At 33.0% G+C, this 25,699-nt stretch overlaps 1 protein-coding gene across 2 annotated transcripts; it reads left to right on the top strand.

Moving 5' to 3' along the window:
- The first annotated feature begins 915 nt into the window (after positions 1 to 915).
- Positions 916 to 24,630, top strand: Bem46 (abhydrolase domain containing 13-like protein Bem46). 2 transcript variants are annotated; one of them, XM_085941446.1, is made up of 9 exons: positions 916 to 1,044; positions 5,291 to 5,344; positions 6,538 to 6,670; positions 7,882 to 8,077; positions 12,407 to 12,635; positions 14,197 to 14,390; positions 16,371 to 16,531; positions 21,880 to 22,144; positions 24,266 to 24,630. In XM_085941446.1, exons 4-8 carry the CDS (start codon positions 7,924 to 7,926, stop codon positions 22,141 to 22,143), a joined length of 1,002 nt encoding a protein of 333 aa, XP_085797572.1. In that variant the 5' UTR covers positions 916 to 1,044; positions 5,291 to 5,344; positions 6,538 to 6,670; positions 7,882 to 7,923; the 3' UTR covers position 22,144; positions 24,266 to 24,630. The 2 variants fall into 2 exon arrangements, with proteins under 2 accessions (XP_085797572.1, XP_085797578.1); XM_085941452.1 differs by lacking the exon at positions 5,291 to 5,344.
- Positions 24,631 to 25,699: the final 1,069 nt, after the last annotated feature.

Below are 25,699 nucleotides of genomic sequence, written 5' to 3' on the forward strand. Positions count from 1 at the left end.
CGACACATAATAATCAGAAAATATAATGCACAATTATATAATTTAAAATGTTCATGGCCATGAAGTATAATAGCGCTAGGCTAAGCTAGGCGACTTTTTTTACTTTTAAAGCTAATTTATGATGTGTGTTTATCTCACTTATCTGGTCAACCCGACACGCCGGGCCCCCCACAGCCCGGGCCCTCAGGCTAGAGCCCTGTCAGCTATGACCTACACCACTCCGGAATTCGGGTGGACACCGAGAATTTTTTGACAGTTCCATTAAGGATTGGGTTTCTAAAAAACCCGACATTAGTGTTTCGAAATTTTTGTGTTCGAAATTTAAATCTAAGAAATTTTTCTAAAAAGAGTGCTAGAGAATTACAAATCATTTTTTTGAGATCATTTTTTATAGTTTATTGGCTTTCAATTTCAATGTTTAAAATCATTCTGATAATTTTTATGCCCCTTGCTCCCCCTGGGTGCGCCACTGATTGGGGTCCGCTTCAGGATGTGGAGGCCATAGAAATCACCATAGGTATATACTTTATTCAAATATATGATGTTTTTACAATTTTATTGTTTGTTTGTTTAATTTTTTATGTGCTTCGTGGCATATGAAAAATTGCTTTAAATGATATTTGAATATAATTAATTTTCTTTAGTAGGTAAGAAGTGAGTTCCGTCACCTTTATTTTTTTTTTTAAAAGCCCTGGATATGTTAATAATTAACTGACTAATAATTAGTGATTGTTTGCTAACAATAATAATTTTTGCTTGATTACTTGGCGTTGAAGTTAAAAAAGCGAGAAAAAACAATTCAAATCTTACTAAAAGTCGAATTTTTATCTGATTTTCGGATATTTTAGTTCTTTATTCATGGCAATAATCTATACTCCGTTTTTAATTTAATCTTGTCTTGCAACTTGCAACATTGATATTGATGAACAAGCGCAACTGTCAGTACTGTTTCAATATTATACTTTTCTTCCGTCGTTATTTTTCGATATTATTTGATTTACATGAAGAATTGAACACGACAATTCGTATATTATGTGATTTGCGGTAAATATTTGTTTGCTTAAATATTTTATTTCTATAAAATCACTTACAATTTAATATTAATCAGTTGATAATCTACGGCCCATGCCGAGTATATTTTGACGTTTGGTATTTTTGGTTAGCAAGTAATGTACACATACTTTGCTTAATATTAATCGACAGTGTAAGCAGCAAATATAGTGCAATAGACTATTAATTATAACCAATGTAGTGTGTACATTATTGTTTCTCTCATTAGTAATTGTTGAACGTGAAAACATATGAGTGCACGCGTCAAAGTAATATTACCTGTCATGGGTAACTAGCTCCGTCGTTTTTGCGATTATATAGTACCATAGTACAGTTTTTTTACATGATTTCATTCATCATCTGTGCCTTTGCAGTGTATTTCGATGGGTTAATATTCAAGTTAACATATTCTACCGAATTCTGGAATTGTCGCCTCCATAACCATTTTTTTAAATACACATACGTAAACCGTGTTTTTGTTTTGACGTAATAAATAATTCTTGTTAAAAACGATAAATTAATGAATTTTCTCGTAAAATGTCAGTATACATTGTTAATATACATTCTGAAAACAGTTTGTTTCAACTAAACTAAAGAATACCATTTATTGCTGTCATGTCATTTGTTAATTACTATTTCACCGCGTCTTTTCTACAACCACGTATCTCAAAAAACACAACTTTATTCATAAATAAATTTTCTTAGTTCTTGTCAGTTTACAGGAAGCCAGCGGGCAAACAAATATTGAAAAAATGAATTTTACCAAAATCGGATATGAAGGTTCCCACCTGGCTTCCTGTAAACCGACTTGTACCATTTTCTTCTATGAAATATTTATTTAATATGGATACATATATTTTCATGAATAAAAATGTTATTTTTCTTCAATCTATCGCTCTACAGTTTTGACAGATCAGTCATGTTGTTTAATGCGTTGCAACTTTAGGTGGAAGGAAAAAGAATCATTTTCACTTTCACGCAACTAAATTGTAAGCAACTCGTGTTGCTTGTCACTTACGCCTGAAGTTGCTGCCATTTTTCAAAAAACAGCATGATAATGGCGAACTATTGATTGTTATTATATCTTTTTCATTCATTGGTTGGAAGATACACAAAAATTTGTAAAGATGAGTGTCCCCAATTTTTCTGCTTGTTTCTTATTTCGCTAAATCACTGCTGCTTCATCTTCCTCAAAATGAAATTTTATTAAAAGATGTTTCCAGCTAACCGGTTTGCGTGTTTGACAGTTGACTCAAAATTGACAATTTGACGTTATAATAAATTGTATCTGTGGGCAATATTGGGAAAGCAATTAAGATAGCTTCTCTCAGTTCGGTGTTACTTGGAGTTACGTTAATAATTATTGTCTATGTGTTTTGGAAGTCACCTTTTCTGTGGTAAACGGTATAATTATTATGATTAAGCTTTATCATTAGAAGTATCTTCAAATAAAACATATTTTGTACCATACCATAATATCATATAATAATGTATATATACAGTGAAACCCCGATTATACGTTTTTGAATGGACTGACAACTAACAACGTAAATAACAGGAAATTGAACAATTAATATGTTATATTATTCTTATTATTGGTTTGGTGAATATTTTTGACTTGTTTGTATAAAACTCTTTCCAATATTATAAATTCTGGTATGATATTTTTTGACACACAAACGGATGTAAACAAAAAAATAATCAAAAATAACTTAAATATGAACGAAAAATGCGACTGTAAAGCCCATATTCCATTGGCAGATTGCGTCTGGCCCGATCGTCTGCCACGACTGTCAAACTCTATTCTCTATGGTTTTCAAGGATCGTGAGCGATCGGGTCGAAAGTGGAAAATTTTCTATTATCCGTCGTGCGATCCTTTCATTATCAAGCGAAGATTGCCGAAAGCGTACGAAAATAGCCGAATATGCGCCTGAGTCATGCAAACGGTCGTTCATTTCATCTGGTCGATTTCAACTGAACAACTACAAGATGGCGAAAACTTAAAAAAATATATATGGAGTATCACCGAGGACACAGTCCTCGTCGAATAAATACACGCCAAAGATATAGTGTGGAACGTAAAAAAATCCGCCATATTCAATGGCGATCACGCTGTTCTTCAGTTAGCCAACTTTTGACCCAGTGTTTTCGTTTACGGCTAGTCCTGACCGCCTGAGCCAGTTGAAATATAGCCTTACTTGCTACAATAAATTAGTCTTTGGATTATTCGATTTCGATATTCGAATTACTCAATTGGTTTGGAGATTCAAGCTCGCCCAGTTATTCATGATGTAAAATAACAATAAGTATACAAACTTTCTATAAATGTCAAACGGCCTCTGATCTGAGATCTGATGCTCGCTAGGTTTGACAGCTGACAGCTCAGTTTTGTTGACGTAAAATTGCGCTGGAATGCGTTCAGTGTAGCCACCAATCTAAGAAATATCTAGTTTTCACTCAACCTATATTTTTAATAATAGCAACACTAGTATTATTTTAACCAATCAAATCAAGGACCAACGAGATTGAATCGTTGCGTGTAATTGCAAATAGCTAGCGACAACGGTTGACGTCGATCGTTGGATCGGGTTGGGTCTGTGCGTCTGCCAATGGAATATGGCCTTAATATTCATGCCAAAAATACCGTTTGCTTCATGCTTGCTAAAGTAAAAAAAGTAAAAGATCATGCATGAACTACTGGATTGTATAAACTTGGTGGTGTATACATCGCCAGCCGTACTTACGCGACAGGTGTATTTATAAAAAGGTTATCTTATCTCTGTGCAACATAAAATTTCAATAATAATTGTGCATCTATGTACATTACGTAATTGAATTTATTTCAAATGTAAAATATGGGAAATAAAAACGTAAAACTGAGTAATATATTATGTACTAAAATATAATGGGACTGCTGAAACTAGACGCAAATATTGGGATATTGTGAATTCCTGGTACGTAAAATTGAGGTTTCACTGTGCTATAATGTCATGTTCCACTTGGTCTCTGAATTATTTTAATTCATTTTACTTTCCATATGAGAATATCGCGATTCACATTCGTCCTATGTTTTATTTGTGAAATATGAAAGGCAATAAATAGGAAGTGGTTTTTAGCCGGCACAACAGTGAAGTTAGTAATGTTTGGCAGGAGAATTTAATATGGCATTCAGGTCATGTGATAATAGCGATAATATCTAGTGTAGCCCAGGGTTGGCGAACCTTTTTACATACGTGTGCCAAAATTTCCCAAAAATATTTTTCGACTGTCTGACGTGCCAAACAGTTTTTCATGGGGAAATATGAAAAAAAAGGTTTATAAGAATTTTATGTTAAAAACTTTTGGCTCGTTTTTTTTAGGTGAAAAATTTCGCCGCGGGCTGTAGGTTGCTCATTTTTTCGCGGTCGGCTCTTTTTTTAGGTGAAAAATTTCGCCGTGAGCCGCAAGTTGCACAATTTATCACAGTCGTTTTTTTTCCTGCTATTTTTTGTACAATGCGATCTGCGCATAGATTGGTAAAGATAATATTAAAAACTGAAGGAAAAACGCATGGCTATGTCGTCATTATTTTTTATATTATGTAGGTGTATAATATTTTTTTGTAAATTATTATTGTTTTCTCTCTTTTTAATAAAACATTTGCATGCACCCGTTAATTTAATATTTTATTTTATGGTGACAATGTGACTTTACTGGGTAACTTCACTTTGTTGCCTGCTAAATAGACAGTCCTTATTATTTTTAGGAGCAGTGGTGCGTTTAAATATATTTGCGACATTCTAATAATATAATCTGAATAATAAAATTTTTTTTAGACGTCATTAATCAGATTCTGATTAATGGTTCTAATTTAGAGCTTGTCCAGATGACATGTGCCTCGCTGCGAGTGCATGTGGACAGCTCAATGAGGTCACCTGTACCTCAACCGCACGCAAGAAGTAACACGTGGCGATTAAGTGTGGACGGCTCAATGGGTCACATGTACCTGGAGTGCGCATGAGTCAAATCGCGCCATCCGGACAAGACCTTAACCATTTCTTCAGTGCTTGTATTAGTCGTTTAAGTTGAGGTTTATTTATTATCTTGATCTTTTTTAAATGAATATTACGCTAAGTTGCACGTTGACAAAGTGTTATAAGAATATTGGTATGATAAATAAATTCTTAACTAGGTTTTCACAAAAATTACTTTCTGTTTCCAAATTTACATTATTCCTGTATTTTCTTTCTTGTCTTACAGGTATAGAGAATCATGAACTCGTCCAAGTACAATTTGTGCCGTGCTGACTCACAAGTATGCATATTGTCTTGTCAAGTTCACACTATTCTTTATTTTATCAATTTTCACAAATTTCTCTCTCATATCAATCCATAATATAATTTCCAGCCATTTTAACCATGAGCGCCTTTTCATTAAGATATTGTATTATTTTAATTTTAAACGCACCGTCTATTTAATAGTTTTTTTATATCTATACAATACTCCCTAGCTACTTTCATTGAAAACCATATCGATATCATTATGTCACACATTCTTCTTCTTTTCTCATATTGTCAAATCATTTATGAGGTGTGGTCCGGATATATTATTATATACATTCAAAAAAAGCTTTTTTTATTTTTTATCTCGTTAGTTACACATGTACTAAAGCAAGCATACAAAACTCTAAAGTGTATTGTGGGGTTACTGCCAAAATTGGTAAGTCTTGAAATCATGTTGTGGAGTAATTGTAATTTGAAAGTTAACATGCCCTCTAAAATCAGGCATAAAACTAATTTCTTTGTGCATTATGTGTATGTTCTATACCTCTATCGGATGACCTTGATTTTTTTTCTAGTATACATATTTACACCTATATAGACACATAATCCATTATTAACTCTAGATACCTAAATTATCGACTTACCAACTTTTGGCAGCAACCCCACGATACGAGAACAAATAGTGTGAAGACCCGTGTCTGTAGTAGCACATGCAGTTGACTCAATTTACTGGGATTGTTTAAATCCGATGCCAGATCAACCATGATGTAAAAAAGACAGAAGAAAATAGTTTTTTATGATTATCATTTTACACTTTGGACAATTAAATTCGCAGTACATATATGAGAAAAATACTTTCTCTGCATTTGAATAAAATTTTGTGTTTGTAATATGTATCTGTACTGATAAGTCCTAAGTGGTCCATTATTTGACAGTAACTTTGGGTAAGAATAATATAATGATAACTGCATAGTTTTGAATGTTTTGCATCAAATGGGAAATTGATTATCCGGGAATAGATTCTCCCATCTATCTTTATAAATCGAATGTCAACTGTAGTCCGACATAAAATTTTGAATTAGATTTCCTGTTTTATTAGCTACTTACACATAGATGACATATATATGATATATGTACATATTTCTGATCAATAACTCCCCCGTTATAATATAATAAATAAGCCCCTGGTTATTCAAAATTAATTGTGAATGCATTTTTATATAGGTAAATAGCGGAAAAGCAGCAACCAGACGGAATATATATCTTTCAAAATTTAATGATGTACCGTTGCGGCCTTTCTATTGACATTTCACTGACTTGATAGTCTTTGAAATTGACGAAGCTTTCGGCGGTTAACGTGAGTGATATAAATTATGTACAAATTAAAGTATTCGGTATATCAAAATGTTTTTTTTTCGCCATTAACATGATAGGTACATTTATTTTCAATTTCTTCAGAATAGGTTGTTAATTAAAACATTCAAATTACTGAATACTTTTTTTTAAATAATCACACAACTAGGTAGCTAAATAATTGATCATTATTTTTAATCAGTATGTAATAAGACAAAAAAAAGTTAAATTACCATGTCAGTTTCAATACAAAGAGCAAGCAGAAATAATAAACAAATGTGTATTCTAATATGTATTTTTAAATCATAAGGGGTATTTTCCGATATTTATAGTTATGTAACCACTTCTGTTTCCTTTGTGTATTCCAATTTTAAAATTCATTGACTAGATAACTCAAAGAATAAGACCACTGACCGAGACAGTGAAAGATGTGAGGTTCAAATCTCACTTAGTTTACCCTTTTGGCATAAGATTGTTCCTAACTCGGACTTTCTTTGATTTGTTACTTATGTAATTTTATTTGCTATTTTACATGATTGTTAACATAAATAAAAACCTAAGAATCATTGTATAAACAACTTATTTTAGATGGTAATAGTAATTAAAATAAGGTGTTTTTATGTAGTAGCCTTTTTATGTAGGCCCTCGTAGTTGGTTACATGTAAATTGTACGTATTACATTTCACCGTAGAACAGTTCGCTGTGAACTTTATTATCGGAAAGAGATGAAAAAATTTCGGTTCTTAATGGAGCATTGCAGAAAATAATGTTCCAATTTAAATCTAACCTAACCTAACAAATAATCCAGAATATCGGCTATTTTCAAAATTTTGTTTACCGCAGGCTTCTTGTAAACCGACTAGAACCGTGTTTTATTTAGACTTTATCTCACTACTATATGACCCAAAGAGGTTGGATGGTCTTTTATATACGACCATATATTTCTGATACAACATTTGATGGTGAAGTGTGATACGGCGAACTGCATATGTACAAATTTCTGGACACGCTCGTAATTAAATCTCAGAGCACAAGTGTGGTGTTAAATACAAATGAACCCTTAATGCGAAATTACCAACAGTTAGTTTAATCATACATCACTAACATTATACATAAATGTTCCATCTGGGTGGTTAAAGGAGGGTGTTTTTTTTTCCATTGAGGAAAATTTATTTTAACAGTTCATTCATGATGTGTTTATTGATCTTTTTTCAGGCATTCCAATACAGTAGCCGTATTCAATACACCTTTACCGTTATGAGTCTTGGTGATTTAAGGATTATAAAAGTATTGCACATAATAGCCATGAAGTTGTGGGCTGTGGCAAGTGTTACCGTTTTAGCATGTTTTCTATTGTACTGGTTTTATGGAGGACTGATGGCGTTCGCTTTGTTAATATTTGCTATTTCAGGTAAATAAATATTATACTTTTTTCTTTGATATGAAGTGTCTATTTTCAAATATCGATACATCCACTCAATTCAATATTTATGATAAATAACGTACTTGTATTTCAAGTGTTAATTTTTGGTTTTGTCATTATAGTACACGCAAACATAGCTTGTCACTTTGTGAGCACGAATATCATTGTTGCTTTCCTTCCACAGATTGTTCGACATAAGATTTATGGTAAAAATAGGATACTGTATAATTTGAAAGCACTTATGTTATTTAGTTTCCTTTTTCTTTAAACAGAATAAATTTGTATCATTTTAATTAATCGATTTACAGAATTCATGTAAGCTTTAAATTTTTTCATATGCTTTTATTGGACGTGAGAAATTACACAAAATATGTATTACATATTTTTTGTTAGATTTTGACTCATATACAATGGACTAATAGGTTTATGGAAATAGACACCTCATATAATATGTTTATGTTAAAATTTTATGTCCAGCAGTGGTGCACAACCTATTCGAAAGATTGGTCAATTTACCCATTTTCTAATTTTTCACGGGCGTCAGTGTGTAAAAGTGTTGAAAAATGAAGATATATCAGTGGTGAAGGGTGGAGGTAGGCTGTTAAGATCCGCCATAAATAATGCACACTAAAGTTTGTTAGTCATACATATTTATTTTTATTGAACTAATACTGCAATTTACAGACGGTGTTAGTTAGTTTTTAAAAATCAATTAAACCCTGCTTAAACAAAAGCATAATAGTTTTGGTCTAATTTGGGCGATATGACGAAATTGTGCACATTTTCATTTATAGTTATTTGTTTTCGTTGGATTAAAAATACATGGTTCATTTTTTTTAATTCATTAAGCCCGGCCTCAACCAAACTATACCAAATAAATAAAAAATATTATTCTATATATAAAATATTATTCTATCTATAAAATATTGAAAGTTATGTATGATTTAATTGTATAATTTTAGATATTTTATAGATAGACGAGTATTTTTTGACTATTTATTATGGCTTGGTTTTCTCAGGGTTTAATTGATTTTTAAAAACTAACCAACACCACCTGTAAATAATTGTAGTCTTATTTAAATGAAAACAAATATGTATGTCTGAAAAACTGTAATGTGCACTATTTATGGCCGATCTTTACAGCCTACCTCCACCCTTCGCCATAGAGAGACAAGACATACATTTCATTATTATGAACGTGCAGTGACAAAATTCCTGGAGAACTAACACCAAAATTTCGTGTTTTGAAAACAATAATCTAAAAAAAATGAATTTAGTGATGAAGTATTTGTTATTTTGGGCCACGGTTTGTGCATCCTGTTTGTGTATACTGAAATCCAATCTTTGTATTATAAAGGGGTGTGATAACTATAACTATTTACTCTTACCAATCCTTAATAGAATTTTGCTTCTGCAAGCTTTTGACACAGTGTGACCACTATGATGTTGCCAATTACTACATTTACTTAAATAATAGATTATAACTACATTACATACTTCATATTGCCTATCTAATTCAATAATGTATGTTTATTATTAGAGTATTCATTAATTAAAGCAGTGCGAGGGTTAATATGCTAATGTAAGGCTGTAGTCTACTGCTTTGATCTAGTTTGCTGCGAAACGTCAGTAATATTTTTGTTGAATACAATTTATACATAACCAACTTTATGCTTTACCACATTCTTGCATTTTGTGTAGTCGCCGAAATTCTTAAAAAAATAACAACAATTATTATATATATTTTAAAAATATCACTAATCTTGACTGTTATATGAGCGAGTTGCTTAATTCATTTTCATATAAATAATTGTGTCCGTATGTTAGTGGTAATCTATGCACATTTTATTGAATCAATCTTATTGGTATGTAATTAAACATACTAAATGTTTTTACATTTAGTTTTTGAATACATCTTCTAATATATAAAAAATAATATTTGTTTGTGGGTTTGTTTGTTTGTTCGTTCGTTTTGTATGCACTGCCATACCGTTCATCCGATTGCGATAAAACTTTGTCAACTTATTGCTTGCACTTTCGCGAAGAGTATAGGCTATACTAATATATAAAAATGAATGTCTGTCTGTCTGTCTGTGTGTCTGTCCCGTATGCGTTCCTATACCATTCATCCGATTGCGATGAAATTTTGGTAAGTGGTTGTATGCATACCCATGAAGGTTTCTGAATTAGAAAAATCATCATCTTCTTCTTCTTCATTCTATTTTCTTTTATTCGTATGGTTCCTATACCATTCATCCGATTGCGATGAAATTTTGGTAAGTGGTTGTATGCACACCCATGAAGGTTTCTAAATTAGAAAAATCATTATTTTCTTCTTCTTCTTCATTCTATCTTCTTTTATTCGTATTGTTCCTATACCATTCATTCCATTGCGATGAAACTTTCATCGGTTGTTGTGGTAACACCCGTAAAGGTTTCTGAATTAGTACAACCATCTTCTTCTTTTTCTTCATTCTATCTTCTTTTATTCGTATGGTTCCTATATCATTCATCCGATTGCTATGAAACCTTCATAAGTTGTTGTGGTAACACCCGTAAAGGTTTCTGAATTAGTACAACCATCTTCTTCTTCTTCTTCATTATATCTTCTTTTATTCGTATGGTCCCTATATCATTCATCCGATTCCGATCGTCAGTGGTTGTGCCAACACCCGCGAAGGTTTCTGAATTTGTACAACCATCTTCTTCTTCTTCTTTATTATATATGTATTCTTTTATTCGTATGGTTCCTATATCATTCATCCGATTGCGATGAAACCTTCATCAGTTTTTGTGGTAACACCCGTAAAGGTTTTTGAATTAGTACAACCATCTTCTTCTATTCGTATGCGTTCCTATACCATTCATCCGATTGCAATGAAATTTTGATCAAGTATTGTGCTCACGCCCGCCAAGGTTTCTGAATTGAGGCAACCATTTCTTCTTCTTTTTCATCTATTCTATCTTCCTCTATTCGTATGCGTTCTTATACCATTCATCTGATTGCGATGAAATTTTTGTAAGTTGTTGTGCGCACACCTGCAAAGGTTTCTAAATTAGTATTATATAACATACAAAGTTCGTTTAATCCAATTTTGGTTTGTTAGTGCATATTAATAACATTAATAACGTTTGCGTATTTTGGATTCGATTTTAATTTAGTGTTCTTTTGTTTGACCTTTACTCCTATTAGAATTATTTTCATATTGATATATTGTATTACACAGATATTTTAATATTAAAAAAATAATTACCTCTTATTATTTTTTAAATATCTAAGATAAATATAACCACGAAGCGACCCTGTGCGAAGCCGGGTACTTCAGCTATCATAAATACAAAGTGTTTAATTAATTCCTTTGTATGGATCGTTTAGTTTAGCAAAATACGACCTCTGACTGTAGCAAAAATGCATGCTGCTCTTTCCTTCATTTTGTACATTGAGTAATTTAGTTGATTTCTCAACGAATGTTGTGTTTTTAGTTGTTGAATTTTTGTTAGCTTTCATTGACTCGTTCCTTTAAGTAGCCCCAAAGAAAACAATTTAGTTAAGTCGGTTGAATATGTCGCGAAGAATAAAATTGTCTGTAATAGCGCCTGTACACATGCATGGATTTACTTGCACCAATGGTGTGTATTTTAAACTATCACGATAATAACTGTTTACACATAAAAGTGCTGACTGTCTCACCAATTTCATTCTTCAAGAGTAAATGAGACGCGATGTTGGCATTTTATGGTACTATTGGACAGGTCGTGAAAATCGGTGAACTTCAAAATGAGTCTCTGCGCGTGTAGTTCGTTTTTTTTCCGGCATATTCTCCAATATTGTTCTACTGAGCAGGTGCAGATATCACGCAGTCCAAATGTCGCTTGAAAATTCAGCAACTTTCGAATTTTTTTGATTCATGCATGCTGTCAACATTGCTGACATGCATTCAACTTGCACGATAATACGTGTTTACACATGCATTTTTTTGTTATGGCGGCGATAATACGTACTGTCAGCAGTTTAAAATATTTAAAAAAAACGACAATATTATATATACAACCATTGTACATTTTTTGTTTACATTTATGTCTAATAAAAATTGCAACTACAACAAAAAAATATTAAAATGATAATAATTATTATTTTAATGAATTTTCACTGAATTTCCCTGGGAATCTATCAAGACAATAATTCACACAAATTCTGTGGGATAATGGTTTAGTAGTGTAATAGTGTTTGTCATATTAACATCTTTTACGAGCTGTCTTTGATATTTACAATATATAAATATTTACTTTGTGTTAAAATGTTTTCGTGCTTTCCAGGTATACTTTACAATGCTCAAGATCATTTGGTTTACCATCCAACTCTACCGTCACATTCGCGTGTGTTTGTGCCGCGGCCCAGCAGTTACTCCTTGCCGTATGAAAGTATCCGGTATCCCAGCAAAGATGGAACCCTTCTGCATTTATTTTTGATAAGGCAGCCCCTCATAGGGGCCGAGGCGATCACAATTGTGTTTTTTCATGGAAACGCAGGCAATATGGGACACAGGTAAGAGAAAAATATCATTTTTACTAACACGGCTAGTAATGTGCTCAAACAAGCATCATATATAAAAAGTTTTCTGGAGTTCAATTGTTTACTTCGAGGAAGCCTTTAAATATTTCAATATTTGGAAAATTAATATTTTAGTCTTTTTCTTCTATTCTAATTGAATATGCATTGCATTCTAACCTATATTTTATCCAATTGAACCATCAATGTAATCATTAAACACTTTGAAATTCCCTAACAAGATGTGTCTGCGCTGCAATGGCAAAGTAGGCTGTCGACATAAATAGTGCCCACTAAACTTTGTCAGTCATACATTTTTGTTTTCATTGAAATAATATTACGAATTACAGATAGTATTGGTTAGTTTATAAAAGTTTTGCTTAACGCGTGTGTGCTACATGTATGGCTGTGGGACATGGCATCTTACTAAGCTTCAAGGATCTCGGCTTTTGAGCTTTGAGAATCGATGTCTCCGCCGAATTATAGGGGTACATTGTTACAAACACCCGAGTACATGAGCGGACACAGCAGCCTTCGGTGATTGAGGTAATCACGAAGAGACGCTTTACGTAACTGGAATACGTGTTCCGGAAGCCGCAAAAAAGTGTGACACTTCGTACCCTTGTGGCACAGTCTCATGGGTTCAGTTGCCGGCCCTACCTCACCCTGCAGCAGTGCTACAAAAGTGACCTATGTGCTGCAGGTCTGACATGGCGGGAGTTGCAAGAGTTGGCGATGGACCGAGGAAAGTGGCGCGAACTTGTGCTTGCCCTATGCTCCAATGCTGGGCCGTGACAAGGTGAAAGAAAGAAGAAAGAAGTTAATAAAAATCAAAATAAACCCTGCCTAAACCAAGAAAAATTGAACATTTATCATCGCACATTGGTGTTATCATGCGCTAGTAGTGGTGACGTTTGTATAGCGATTTGAACGTAATATGCTAAAAATCATGTTTTGAATCATGTCTGATTGGTCGGCTATGTAGAGACTGGATTTAGTACCTTGTCATTTATCCTTAGAGAGGGTTTGGCGACTCAACTAAATATTCATTTTGATTTTTTGTCAAATGGCAGAATTTAAAACTCGCACCTGGATAAGCCGATACATAAATCTATCGATATAGCGCCTAAGTACATACAAAACTAGTTTTATTGAAAAATCAACCAGAGCGGGTTTGGCAACTAAGCGACTCAAGTATGACTTAAAAGTTTAGTGTGCACTATTTGTTGGATTTTAACAGCCTACTTCCATCCCTCACCACTGAGGTATATAATAGTAATTTTGTTTCAGAAAAAAATCAAATAAAGTTGACAACCCTAGCAAAAGTATGTATGAAGATGAAACACAGCAGAATTATTTTTTTGTTCTTCAATTAAGAATTCAAGAATTGTACAAAATTCACCTTTAAAGTGAAGTTGGCAAAACACGCTCAAAATGTGTTAATATCTGTTTATGGAATATTTTCTTACATTATGTATAATATAGATATGTATGTAGTAATTTTTTCTACACTGTTTTATAGCCTTTATACTAATCTTCGCTTTTTGATACATTTTAGGTTGCAAAACATTGCTGGACTCTACCGTAATCTGGCTGTTAATATTTTAATGGTGGAGTACAGAGGATACGGCCTTTCTGAAGGGACACCATCCGAGTCCGGCATGTACATGGACGCTAGAAGTGCGATTGATTATCTTTATACAAGAAATGATATCAACAACAAACGAATAGTCGTTTTTGGGCGATCGCTTGGTAATTATGTAACTCAATATAGAAATTAATTATTAGTGTAATCTAAGCGTTTTCTACTTTTAGCTTTTGTTTTTCTTGTGTATTGCGTAACATCATTGGCGTTTGCAGCTGGCTGTTTTCTGTAGCAATCTAGCTTGTGAAATATCTAAGGTTTGAATCATGGCTATGGAAATAAAACATGTTTTTTTTAACATTTGAATTAATTCACATAAAACATTGTTGTTATTTCAACTAGGTATTTTAACTTCTTTAAGAGTTGCTTTCTAAATAATTGAAAAAAAATTATATTGTATCCTCTGAAGTATATTATAAAATGTTATATTGTTAAAATTCTTTGTAGAAATAGTGTTGTTAAGTGTTTGAACGAGAAGATTGGACATAGTTTTAAACTTTACCTATTATCTTTTCAATATATTCAGAGGTTACTAAGTCACTTTGATGTCATCTTTTTAAGACACAAAAATTGTTACCATATGATTGAAACATGTGTCATAAAATAATTTTTGTGTAGTGAATGCCAATCAGAAAGCTTATATATTCCATAGATAATTTAAAAAACAGAACATCTATCTTATCGTTAAATTTATCAATCTGTGTATGATTCAATTTGATTTTAGCGCGTTCAAATTATATTTATTAACTAACTACACACTTCTTAGCGTAGTTGTTTTTATTGCGTTGTTAATTTTATTTATCGCTTGGACAAATATCTCACATTTAATACAATTACCTCACAATTTAGTATCTTCAAAATGCTGCGATGTTTTTCAGTTAATATGTGCTGCGCATTTTATATTTCATAATGTTACTTAAGATGGTTTTTTTGTCAATATTCGTTTGGTTTTACTTTGAAAAGTTAATAAAAATAACACTTTTATTAGTTATTAGGTTAAATATTTATAATACACATTTATTGATAATGTTAAATCGTATAGTTAAATTAATAGACCGGTTATGTTTTACAATATTATCAATTGGTCACAACAGCAGCGAAGGGGATCTTCACAGCGTGGGGTGTTAAGATACACCATAAATAGTGCACATTAAACTTTGTCAGTCATACGTATTAGTTTCAATTAAACTAAGACTACAATTTACAGATGGTGTTGGTTAGTTTTTAAAAATCAATTAAACCCTGCCTAAACCAAACCATTAGTTTTATGTACATATAATAACATACACCAGAATACATATTAAAGATGGTGTTGGATTTTTTTTTATTCATGAAACCCTGCCTTACCAAACTATAATGGATAAAAAATATTTTTCTATCAATAAAATATCCAAAGTTATATAAGATTTAATTGCATAATTTTAGATATTTTATAGATATACTAATCTATTATGGCTTAGTTTCGCAGGTTTTAATTGAAATTTAAAAACTAACCAATACCATCTGTAAATTGTAGTATTATTTCAATGAAAACAAATATGTATGACTGACAAAGTTTAATGTGCACTATTTATGGCGGATCTTGACAGCCTACCTCCACCCTTCGCCACTGGGTGACAAATAGTCTATATAATAACCTCTTAGATTCCATTTATTTTTTGGTTAAACTATTTGTCAATAATTGTAAGACGAAAACAATCATAGTCATTTATTGGAAAAGTTACTATAGACTTACCATTATATCATGGCTGTGGACATCTTAGCGGCGATTTGCAGAACTACAGGTCTCCCTGCACTTTCAAGTAGGTACAATATCAATGCCCCTGATGCCCGCTTCAGTCCTTTCAACTGCATAGTACAGTGCTATGAAATCGCAGCCATGACTATTTATTAAAATATTTAATAAAACACGAAATAATGCTTATTGTTAATATGTTGTTATTTCTTTCAAATATCATGTCTTGCCAAGAAATAATGTAATTAATTTTAAAAAAAGTATTTAAGATTTAATTATTTCAGTTTTGTACTTTGTTAAATTGTTTTAAAATCATCTCATATTGTGTGTCTTATATATTTTATAATTTCAGGTGGTGCGGTTGCTATAGACCTGGTGTCGAGGAAAGAGTATGCCGATAAAGTATGGTGCTTAATAGTTGAAAATACCTTCACCAATATTCCTGATATGGGAAGGGTTCTCCTCGGGTCGCATTATCTACGATTCCTTCCATTAGTATTTTATAAAAATAAGGTAAATTATACATGTTTAGTTAATAATATTAAGACAATCATTGAATTATACTTGATTGAACAGTGTCATCCATTTATAAATAAAGCTATGAATACAAAAACAAAAAAAAATAATACCAACTGACTGACCTTATAAATAACGTCTAGAATAAACAGGTAAAATTATATTAATACTTTTACAGTATTTTGTATTTGTATATAGAACTCTGTAAAGTTAATTACATACTTGTTTTAATAATGCATCTGTAGTTAAATTTTTTATCCAATATGTAATACACACAAGATTTAAGAATGTAACATTCTTTGTATTGAAAATACATAACTAGTAGCAGCCTCAGAAACATACTTATAGTAGGCTTACCATAATTATGAAACTCTAAACCGGGACAGGAACGGGAGATAGGTCAATGAAATAAATTTAACCACTAAAAATTGTTTTATTATTAAAAGTATGTACAAAAGAAAAATTCTCTTGTAGCAGAGATTAAAATTTATTTATTTATTGTACTGGTCGTACTTCTCGCTTGAATGAACTTTTTTCAGCACTTTTTTTTAAATTCTCTAATAAAAAAAGTTGCACGTAGTGCCGAAGTGGCCAATTGAGTTACTCGAACTGTGTAGATATGAACAAGCGGGGGCTGGTCTAACATCATACAAGTGCACTGCACTGTTTGCATTGCTATGAAACATCGTTCAACATCATAAATCGTATTTTTTCTTCATAGGTTTTTAATATTATCACTCACTTATTGTAATGCAAATCATAAACCGATGTGCTCAAATTGCCAATCGGCCAATCAAATCATTTGAGCCCCCACAATATATTTAGTTTAATTAAAATGAACCCAAAGCTTAGTATGATGAACTAAAGCCATTATAAAACAACTTAAACCGTGCTAATCGTTTTTAAGTTCGTAAGTTCCTGAATATCGTGCGCCAACCTGGTAAAATGACATCATATTGGTCTGAGTCGAGAGCAATTACAGATTTGAATTATGGTTTGTTATTATAGAAGCTACAATTTACTCTTCACGCTTCAAATTACGTTTAGTATCATATTTAGCAATCTCGTATGTAAAATGCCTGTAAAACAAAGAACAATAGAATTCATTATTTTCTTAATTTAACATGTCAATAGTTTTTCAGTCAGGCTATATGCGCGGATGACCCGCGCATCAGCTGACTAAAGTCATTTCAATTTTCGTTTGCCTAGTACTGCTTTCGGCCAGGTGCGAAAAATTCAAATATTGATTTAATTTATTCAGAAATCATCCTTCTCCTGACATCTGTCGATGTATAGCCTAAACTTTTGTTCTATCTAATTTAAATAAATATTTTTCGGGAGCGTGTCCCAGATAAAAAAATATCACTCATCGGGTCACTTCAAATTTGCCGCGTATATTGGCCGGATCGCTACTCCAGAACTAGAAACATTTTACTGACGCGTTTGTAACTATACGAGTTCACGATATGTGTTATATTGTATTTTAGTAATTGAAAAACTATATCTGTTCCAAATGCAATGTGCTGTTATGTGTATACCCGTGTTTTAGACAATATCATGAAAACTTAAGACGATACTTCAGTGAAACGGAAAATAATTATCAACTATAGACGCGATGAAATTTTGGACTCGCTGGCTGTCGGAGAGCGAACATTGAGGTGTGAATACGTCAATTTGTTTCGTGATGGCGACGGGGGTATTAATTCTTAAATCGTGTAAAGGTGACTAAAAACGTTACCCATTCACTTGAAAAAGAAAACATGTCAATGAATATATTATTATTGTTACTAATAGAACAATAAACAGAACATTAAATGGACGCATGTTGGATTTATATAACAAATTATATTTCGTTCGGCATGAGTCATTTGCACCTGCGACCCGCAATCTGCGCATCGCCTAGCCACGATCTTTTTAGACCATGCCTCAACTGAGGTCTATAGCCTTAATAATTATTGAAATTTTGAAGTGCTAAAAAAATATTATTACAAAGAACATTAGTCTTGATTTTATGTATGTATTCTGTTTAGTGTAGGTATAGTGTCATGATTAATTATCAAAACAAACTAATATTTAAAAGTGGGGTGTAAATAAAATATTTGTCGAAGTTGTAAAGTGGTTTGGGTAAACTGAATACCTGAAGTGTTTATCCTTTGTCATCGGCGCACTTGTCCAGCGACGATTAGCATGTGTCATGGCAGCACTATGGTAAGCTGGCATTTTTTCTATGAAGCAATCTTGTTCGTGATTTCTTATCAGATTTAGGTGACAAATGTTTATTTTTAGTCACATAAAATATTAGGTTCAGTCATAATCATTTTTGAACTTGACACCGATTTTTTACGACTCTGTGTACGTTTGACTGACATTAATTACGATTTATTGATGATTTCACAAGCACACTGTTGTATTAAGCCGGGATTTGTAACACTTTGAAAGGGTTAAATGAGCGGTCACGTATCACAAAAAGTCGCAGTGCAAACAAAAATATACAATTAGAATTTTTCTCCGAAACAAGAATGGCATTCATATACTACAAAAGAAGTTGTTTATTGTAATGAGCGTTGGTAAGTACCTAGTGACTCACAAACCTTGGATTATTTACATGCAATTTCAACCATATGCGTGTATACTTTTTCAATATTGTCGGCGAAAACACCAATTAGGTAGGTACTTAGATACTTACCTAGTGTCATAAATGTAATCCGATTCCGGTGGCATCCTCTCCGGTTGGATTTTATTGTTTAGGGTTGAAATGTTTTTAAACGATCGACACATTAACAATTTTAAGAAAATTTTTGACCGTATTTTAGCTTGGTATAACCGATAAGTAGCTCATTATAAAAGTGAATAAATGTATGGAGAAAATCATAAACTAGAATGTTAACGAATATCCGTGATCGTAATAACCGAATTCGACTGTATTTATATTCACAACAAGAGCTTCAAATTCGATTGGCAGACCATCCACAGCAGATTGAAGTATATTGTGCACAATATTATATGCACCACATCCAATGCCTACGATACACCAAGTTCTTATTTGAGTCAGCTGTAAATGTTATTTTGCCCTCTTCTATGTATGCCTCCAAAATTCGTGTTACAATCACCACTTGTCACCACAAAATGCAGCTATCTTCTTATCAATCTCATGGCGACGCAATGTTGAAATTACATTTTCAGTCAATATTTCCGATGTCTCGCTGTGAAAAGACTCAACTTCCAGTAATTTTACGTGCACACCTTCCAATGATAAACGGTATTTAACAACAACAGACGCCAGTTTTGCTTATTTTCTATTTGAAGTGTCGTTAGTAACACTTACAAAATACGTATTCTGTCTACGGCCAATCATAACAATATTTATTATTGCCAATCATTCATACGCGGAATAACAGCCGGGACACAATGCCAAACCCGCCGGGACCAATGTGTGAAACCGGGACATATGGTAAGCCTACTTATAAGACAAGTCAAATATACTATTCTTAATCTCACCCTGCAGAAAATTTTCAACGATATGAAGAGTCATGTTCTGACGTCATGTCTTGATACACATGGGAGACACATTCATTATCTGTTGTAGGAAATAATAACAAATGTTGGGGATCTTCTTCTTCTTCCACGGCGCTACATCCCGGGGTGGGATTTCCCCTCCTCCACAACCGCTCTCCACTCTCTCCGGTCTCTCGCCACACTTCTCCAGTTACCGGGTCTTCCTATATGAAGCCAGTCCACTTCTACGGCGAGCCCATCTCCTTCTTGGACGGGCTCTGGGTCTCTTCCGTTGGGGTAGCCACTTCGTCATGATCCTTGGCGCTCTAACTTCAGGCATTCTCTCCACATGTCCCGCCCATCGTAGTCTTTGGGACTTACAGTATCTTATGATTGTTTGCTGTTCAATCAGCTCTTCCAACTCGTGGTTCATTTTTATTCTGTAGTTCCCATTTTCCAACGTGGGTCCAAAGATTTTGCGGAGTATTTTGCACTCGAAGACAGCTAATTTGTTTTCCTCGTTTTGAGTTAAGCACCAAGTCTCACAGCCATAAGTGACCACTGGCCTTATAATTGTTTTATAAATTAGAAGTTTACTTCTTCGGCCTGGAATTTTTGACCCCACCAGTCGTTTGCAGGCATGCCAGCATTTATTCCCGGAGATAAGGTGGATTTTTATCTCCTCTGCTGTCTTATTTTGGGTATTTAGGCTGGATCCGAGATATGTGAACTTGTCCACCCCTTCATATGCATGCTGTCCTATGTCTATATTCTGCAGCGGTACCTGATCGCGTGTGCTGACCATATACTTAGTATGCTATTCTGCTAGTATGTTGGGGATCTGGTATTTTCAATATAAAGATGCTACATTTCTGCGAAAATACAAAAGCCGATCACCAATAGTAACTCAATTTGAAAAGCGCTTCAGAGTATTAAGAGCCAGTGAAAATTTTGTCACATAGCGCATTTTGTGCATAGTGGCCTATGTGCATGGACGCAAAACTCGAGAGATGCAGGTTCGCTCCTGCTGGGTGTCTTATTTTTTTCAAAAAAGATTTTTTCTATTGATTATATATTATTTTCTCAAGTGTTTTATGTATGTTCAATAATTATTAAATCTTGTGAATTATTCGTTGAAATAAAAAAATCTCAACGACTTAAATACATACCCCAATTATTTAAAATGGTACACTTTGGGGTATCCAATTAACCGTAGAAAAAAATACTACCCATTTAGCGTTTTTTGCACATTTTTTTTTGATTGGTATATGAAAGTGGGTCGATTAATGAGAAATGAATGTTTTCTACTAGCTGAACCTACTACGTTCATGCTCTGGATCCAAACACACATTGAAAAATACCATATGACACATTATCACCCACCTACGGGAGTACATAATATAAATATTTTTATTAACATTGGTTGTTGTAGATACACATTGTTTTTATAAATACATAATAAAGTTTTGAATGATATGAATTGACTGTTATTTTTGACATTTGTTTTTGATAGTAATTGGTGCCTTTAACTGTAAGAGGATTGAACCAAAACATTTTCTAATTTTTTTTTATAAAACCCCTTTATAAATTTATTTGATTAATGTGAGAACAGATTGATGTAACTTATTTTCATGAATTGGTTGTGTGAGGTAGGTCAGCTAATAAAAATGTGCATATTGTTCTAATATAATAAGGCATAAAAAGAAATTAACATCAAAACCAATCATGTACCTATACATTGAACACAAAAATGTTGTTTACCACATATTGAATTGTGGACATATCATTTTTTGGAAATTGACACCGCAGTTCAGCATTACGTGTGCTTAATCCTACTCTTTTAATTACAGTTCTTATCGTCTAAGAAAGTTCGCAAAGTGGCAGTGCCTAGCTTATTTATATGTGGAATGTCTGACGGATTAGTGCCACCTGTTATGACAGAATCACTCCATTCCATTTGTGGAGCTTCCTACAAGCAAATGCTGAAAATTCCTCTCGGTGGACATAATGACACATGGACATGTAAGAATTACTATAAAAACCTGACAGGTTTTCTAAACGACGCTCCAACCGGACCCACAACTCTCCACCAATCAGATGTCCATCAAGTTTAAGGTGATTTCAATACTTTTATCATAATATATAACTGTCTGTTTTTTTATACCTACAATAAATTATGTCCTTGATATTCTTGAGCCCACTGAAACAAAATGTATCAGGTGAACATAATATTCAAGGAGGTCTTCGATACAGTTGATGGCGCTCTAATGCATTTATAATGTTCTAGATTTAAAATAATATAATGATATCTCTTTCATTTTTGGTCCCTCGTCGATATTTCGAAGCGCCGGATACATTGAAACCAAATCAAAAAGTATTGGGATAATATGCGATGAGATGTTCAATTTGATTGACGTTACACTAAATATTGTAAAATTCATTTTCTTTCTAATTCATATATATAATTTGACATTAAGTCTCGTTTACATGATTCACTTTTGACGATCATCGCGGAGCAATCATCCCCAGTGACCCGTATAAACGCACGTTCATCGAAAGTGATCATCCGGAATCAAAAGTGAAAGAAGTTCAACTGATTCTTCTTTTTGATCATTTTGTGTCAATGACATTAATATGGACGAATCATCTGGGAAAAAAAATGACACTCACTTTATTGTCGGGTCTTTATAATCTGTTCTAACGCCATTACAATAAAGGTGATATTGCTATAAATTTCTGATGCTTTTTGTTGGGTCTGCCGAATGGTTCGGTTCGAACGGTTTCGCACAAATGAACATTGACATTAGAAACACGGCTCTAACGCCATTACAATAAAGGTCATATTGCTATAAATTCTCGATGCGTGATATCGTATACTGGAAATTGCGTAACGTCTACCTATACATGCGAATGCCCGAATTTACTTGCTAGCTACTGTATTGAGTGCGTCGTCCATTAATAATGTCATTGTTTTGTGTTCACTGCGGATGATTCCAGAAGTCCTGCGCCCCTGAGTACTGTCATCAAATCCCCATAATATTATGTCGCATTACCCATGTATATTAGTCTATGGTTTTATCCACCAACGACTCTTTTTCCTATTCGCCTTTCTCTTGGTGAAATTTCTGCATTCATATAATAAACAATTACAAATTGTTTGAAGTCCAACCTGCAGCGTAATTTTACTTGACGCCATTTTAGATGAATTGTATATTTCACTTTCAGTGATACGTGTAAACAAAAAATGAACGCCTATATTCAATTCACTTCGGATGATCATCCACAGTGACTCGTCTAAATGAGCCTTTAGGCAAAAGTAAGGAATTCACACTGGTTTTCTGTGAATTAAAACTCGATGACAGATAAAACAAAACGGTTGCAAAATTCCAACTTTTAAATAATTATCTGATTTGATTGTTTTTCAGTTTAGTCATGTACTCTATAGATAGGAGAGCGGTTTGTGAAACTGGGTGAAAGTGAAATTGAATAAGAGTTTATAATTTTTTTCATTAATCCAGGATACATAAAAGTATAGCACATTAAATATGTACGTACATAATAATATATGAGGCGCTGTGTTACTAAACTAGCTCCTGGGGGTTTTTTTAGTTTTAAATTGTAAATCACAAAAAACTGTTATGGGCAGTGTGATAACTTTATGTGTAATTTAAGTTATTTTGTATCTTACGGGTTAATATTAAAAGTAAAATAAAACCTCAAATAAATGCATTTTAATTGTCCGCAGAGCAGACTTGAGTCACTGCTGTCGCACAAAGTCTGACTCACATGTTGACAATCCATGTCAATAGAATCAAGTTTGGCACTTGCTGGAACATGGTTGGCCGGAAATGACAGTTCAGTTGCGGCCCATATTTATTTATATTAACTCATTTGACACGCCTAACATGTACGATTAGGTGGCCATTAGATATAATTAGCATGGAATTTAAATGTGGTAATTAATTAATAATTATCTAGTCAGCAGTCAATCTGTATTTAATTGTAAATAGATATTTTAGAATTTATTTTGACAAGTGATCAACTATGCAATGAGTTCATAATTAGTTATTTTTATTTTTACAACTTCGACATCTTTGGATTTAGTTTGATAGTGCATAGTATAACATGTATTTGAAGAGCTGTAAGCTGTATTGAATGTTTTCAAGAAAAATTGAACAGTTTCAAATGAGGATTTGAATTTAAAAATGTAATAATTATTTCCTTTGAATTTTCCAGTTGGAGCATTTCTCACCGTCAATTGCATGATCACAAAGCACAATTATTAGCACTAGTTGTGATGCAGAGAAAAGACTGTTTATTTGGGTCTAGATTTTTAATAGACGCAAAGCATAGTGAATTTACTCATTGTTACTACTTTAACATTTGCATTGTTACTTGGCTACATCCAAACAGCACAAGTCAAAGTGTGTATTTATTTAGCTAGTCAAGCAATTAAAAAAATCAATTGAATTTATTATACATTTTGTCATGTTTTCAGACTCAGCCCCTGTGTCAATTCACAATAATTATTTATATTTAAGCAAAGTTATGAATTATATGAAAAATTTATTGTACAAAAAATTAAATTATATTGAAAAACACATATGAGTTTTTATTATGCCTATAAACATAATAATAATTGTTTCCCTTAATACCCATCTCATGAATAATTACAGCATTTCCATATAACTACTTTTTTTAACAATAACTATTGATATACCATCATAAATCATCCGGTGTTCGAATTTAGAACTAAGCACATCATAGAATAAAAAGTGTTGAATGTAAAGTGTGGACAGCTTATACTGGTGGACCTATACCAACATTATATTATACTAGCAGAGCCAGCTGGCAGTCGCCAGTCTGTCTCGCTAGATCTTGCAGATGGCTTGGAGACCTAATGACATGGTGTTGGATTTTGATAAAATTGCGAAGTATGCATATACGGCGCCATAATGGATGGATTCCAATTCGGAATGGATTTTCATTCCCCTCATACTTATACCAATTTTCAATAACATATATCTCAGAAACCGTTAGGAATTCGACAAATATGTATAGGAAATTTAATTAGCTTTCATTTTTATTTGAAATATATTTTTTCCAAATGCACTGTTTCCGAGATATAACGTAAAACCAAAAAATGGGACCATTCGACCCCCCTCCCGCCTTCAGCTCACCTCCCAGGGGCAGGGACTTATAGTATGCTTACCTCCTAACAAAGTCCTGAAGTCAAAAATTGTGACATATTCCATGCACTCTACACCCATCTTTTGAGCACTCATTGACTGGATTAATTGTGGTGTTACCTTTTTACAAATACAGTGTACAAATAACTGAAAAAAATAGTATCTTAGAAGTTATGTGTGTTATATGCCTTGACCACTGAATATTGAAATGTACAAAAAATATAGTCAAAAGAGTTTTATCGCTTAAATCCATGGACCACTGCATCTTTGATGATTTTAAAATGCTTTTGTATACTTTACTCATTTTCGCCAAATTTGTGGCTTGGCTCCCTTCACATCTATGGCGACGATATAATATAACCGATTTTGATATAGCAATTCATAAGACAGAAAAGAGTATAATCAGATTGGGGAGGCCTTTATCCAGCAGTGGATTGGTCCAGGTCTATGGATGATAAGGACAATTAAAATAGGTATAATA

The sequence above is a fragment of the Rhyacophila brunnea genome, unplaced genomic scaffold, assembly GCF_057557595.1.
Source record: "Rhyacophila brunnea isolate RB1 unplaced genomic scaffold, BYU_Rbru_1.0 scaffold_1, whole genome shotgun sequence".
In the NCBI taxonomy this organism is placed as follows: domain Eukaryota; kingdom Metazoa; phylum Arthropoda; class Insecta; order Trichoptera; family Rhyacophilidae; genus Rhyacophila; species Rhyacophila brunnea.

Excerpts from the sequence above, each read along its gene's own strand:
- Bem46 (XM_085941446.1), top strand. The coding sequence starts at position 7,924 with ATGAGTCTTGGTGATTTAAGGATTATAAAAGTATTGCACATAATAGCC. Across the intron at positions 14,391-16,370 it reads CGTTTTTGGGCGATCGCTTG|GTGGTGCGGTTGCTATAGAC; the intron begins GTAATTATGTAA and ends TTATAATTTCAG. Across the intron at positions 16,532-21,879 it reads TAGTATTTTATAAAAATAAG|TTCTTATCGTCTAAGAAAGT; the intron begins GTAAATTATACA and ends TTTTAATTACAG.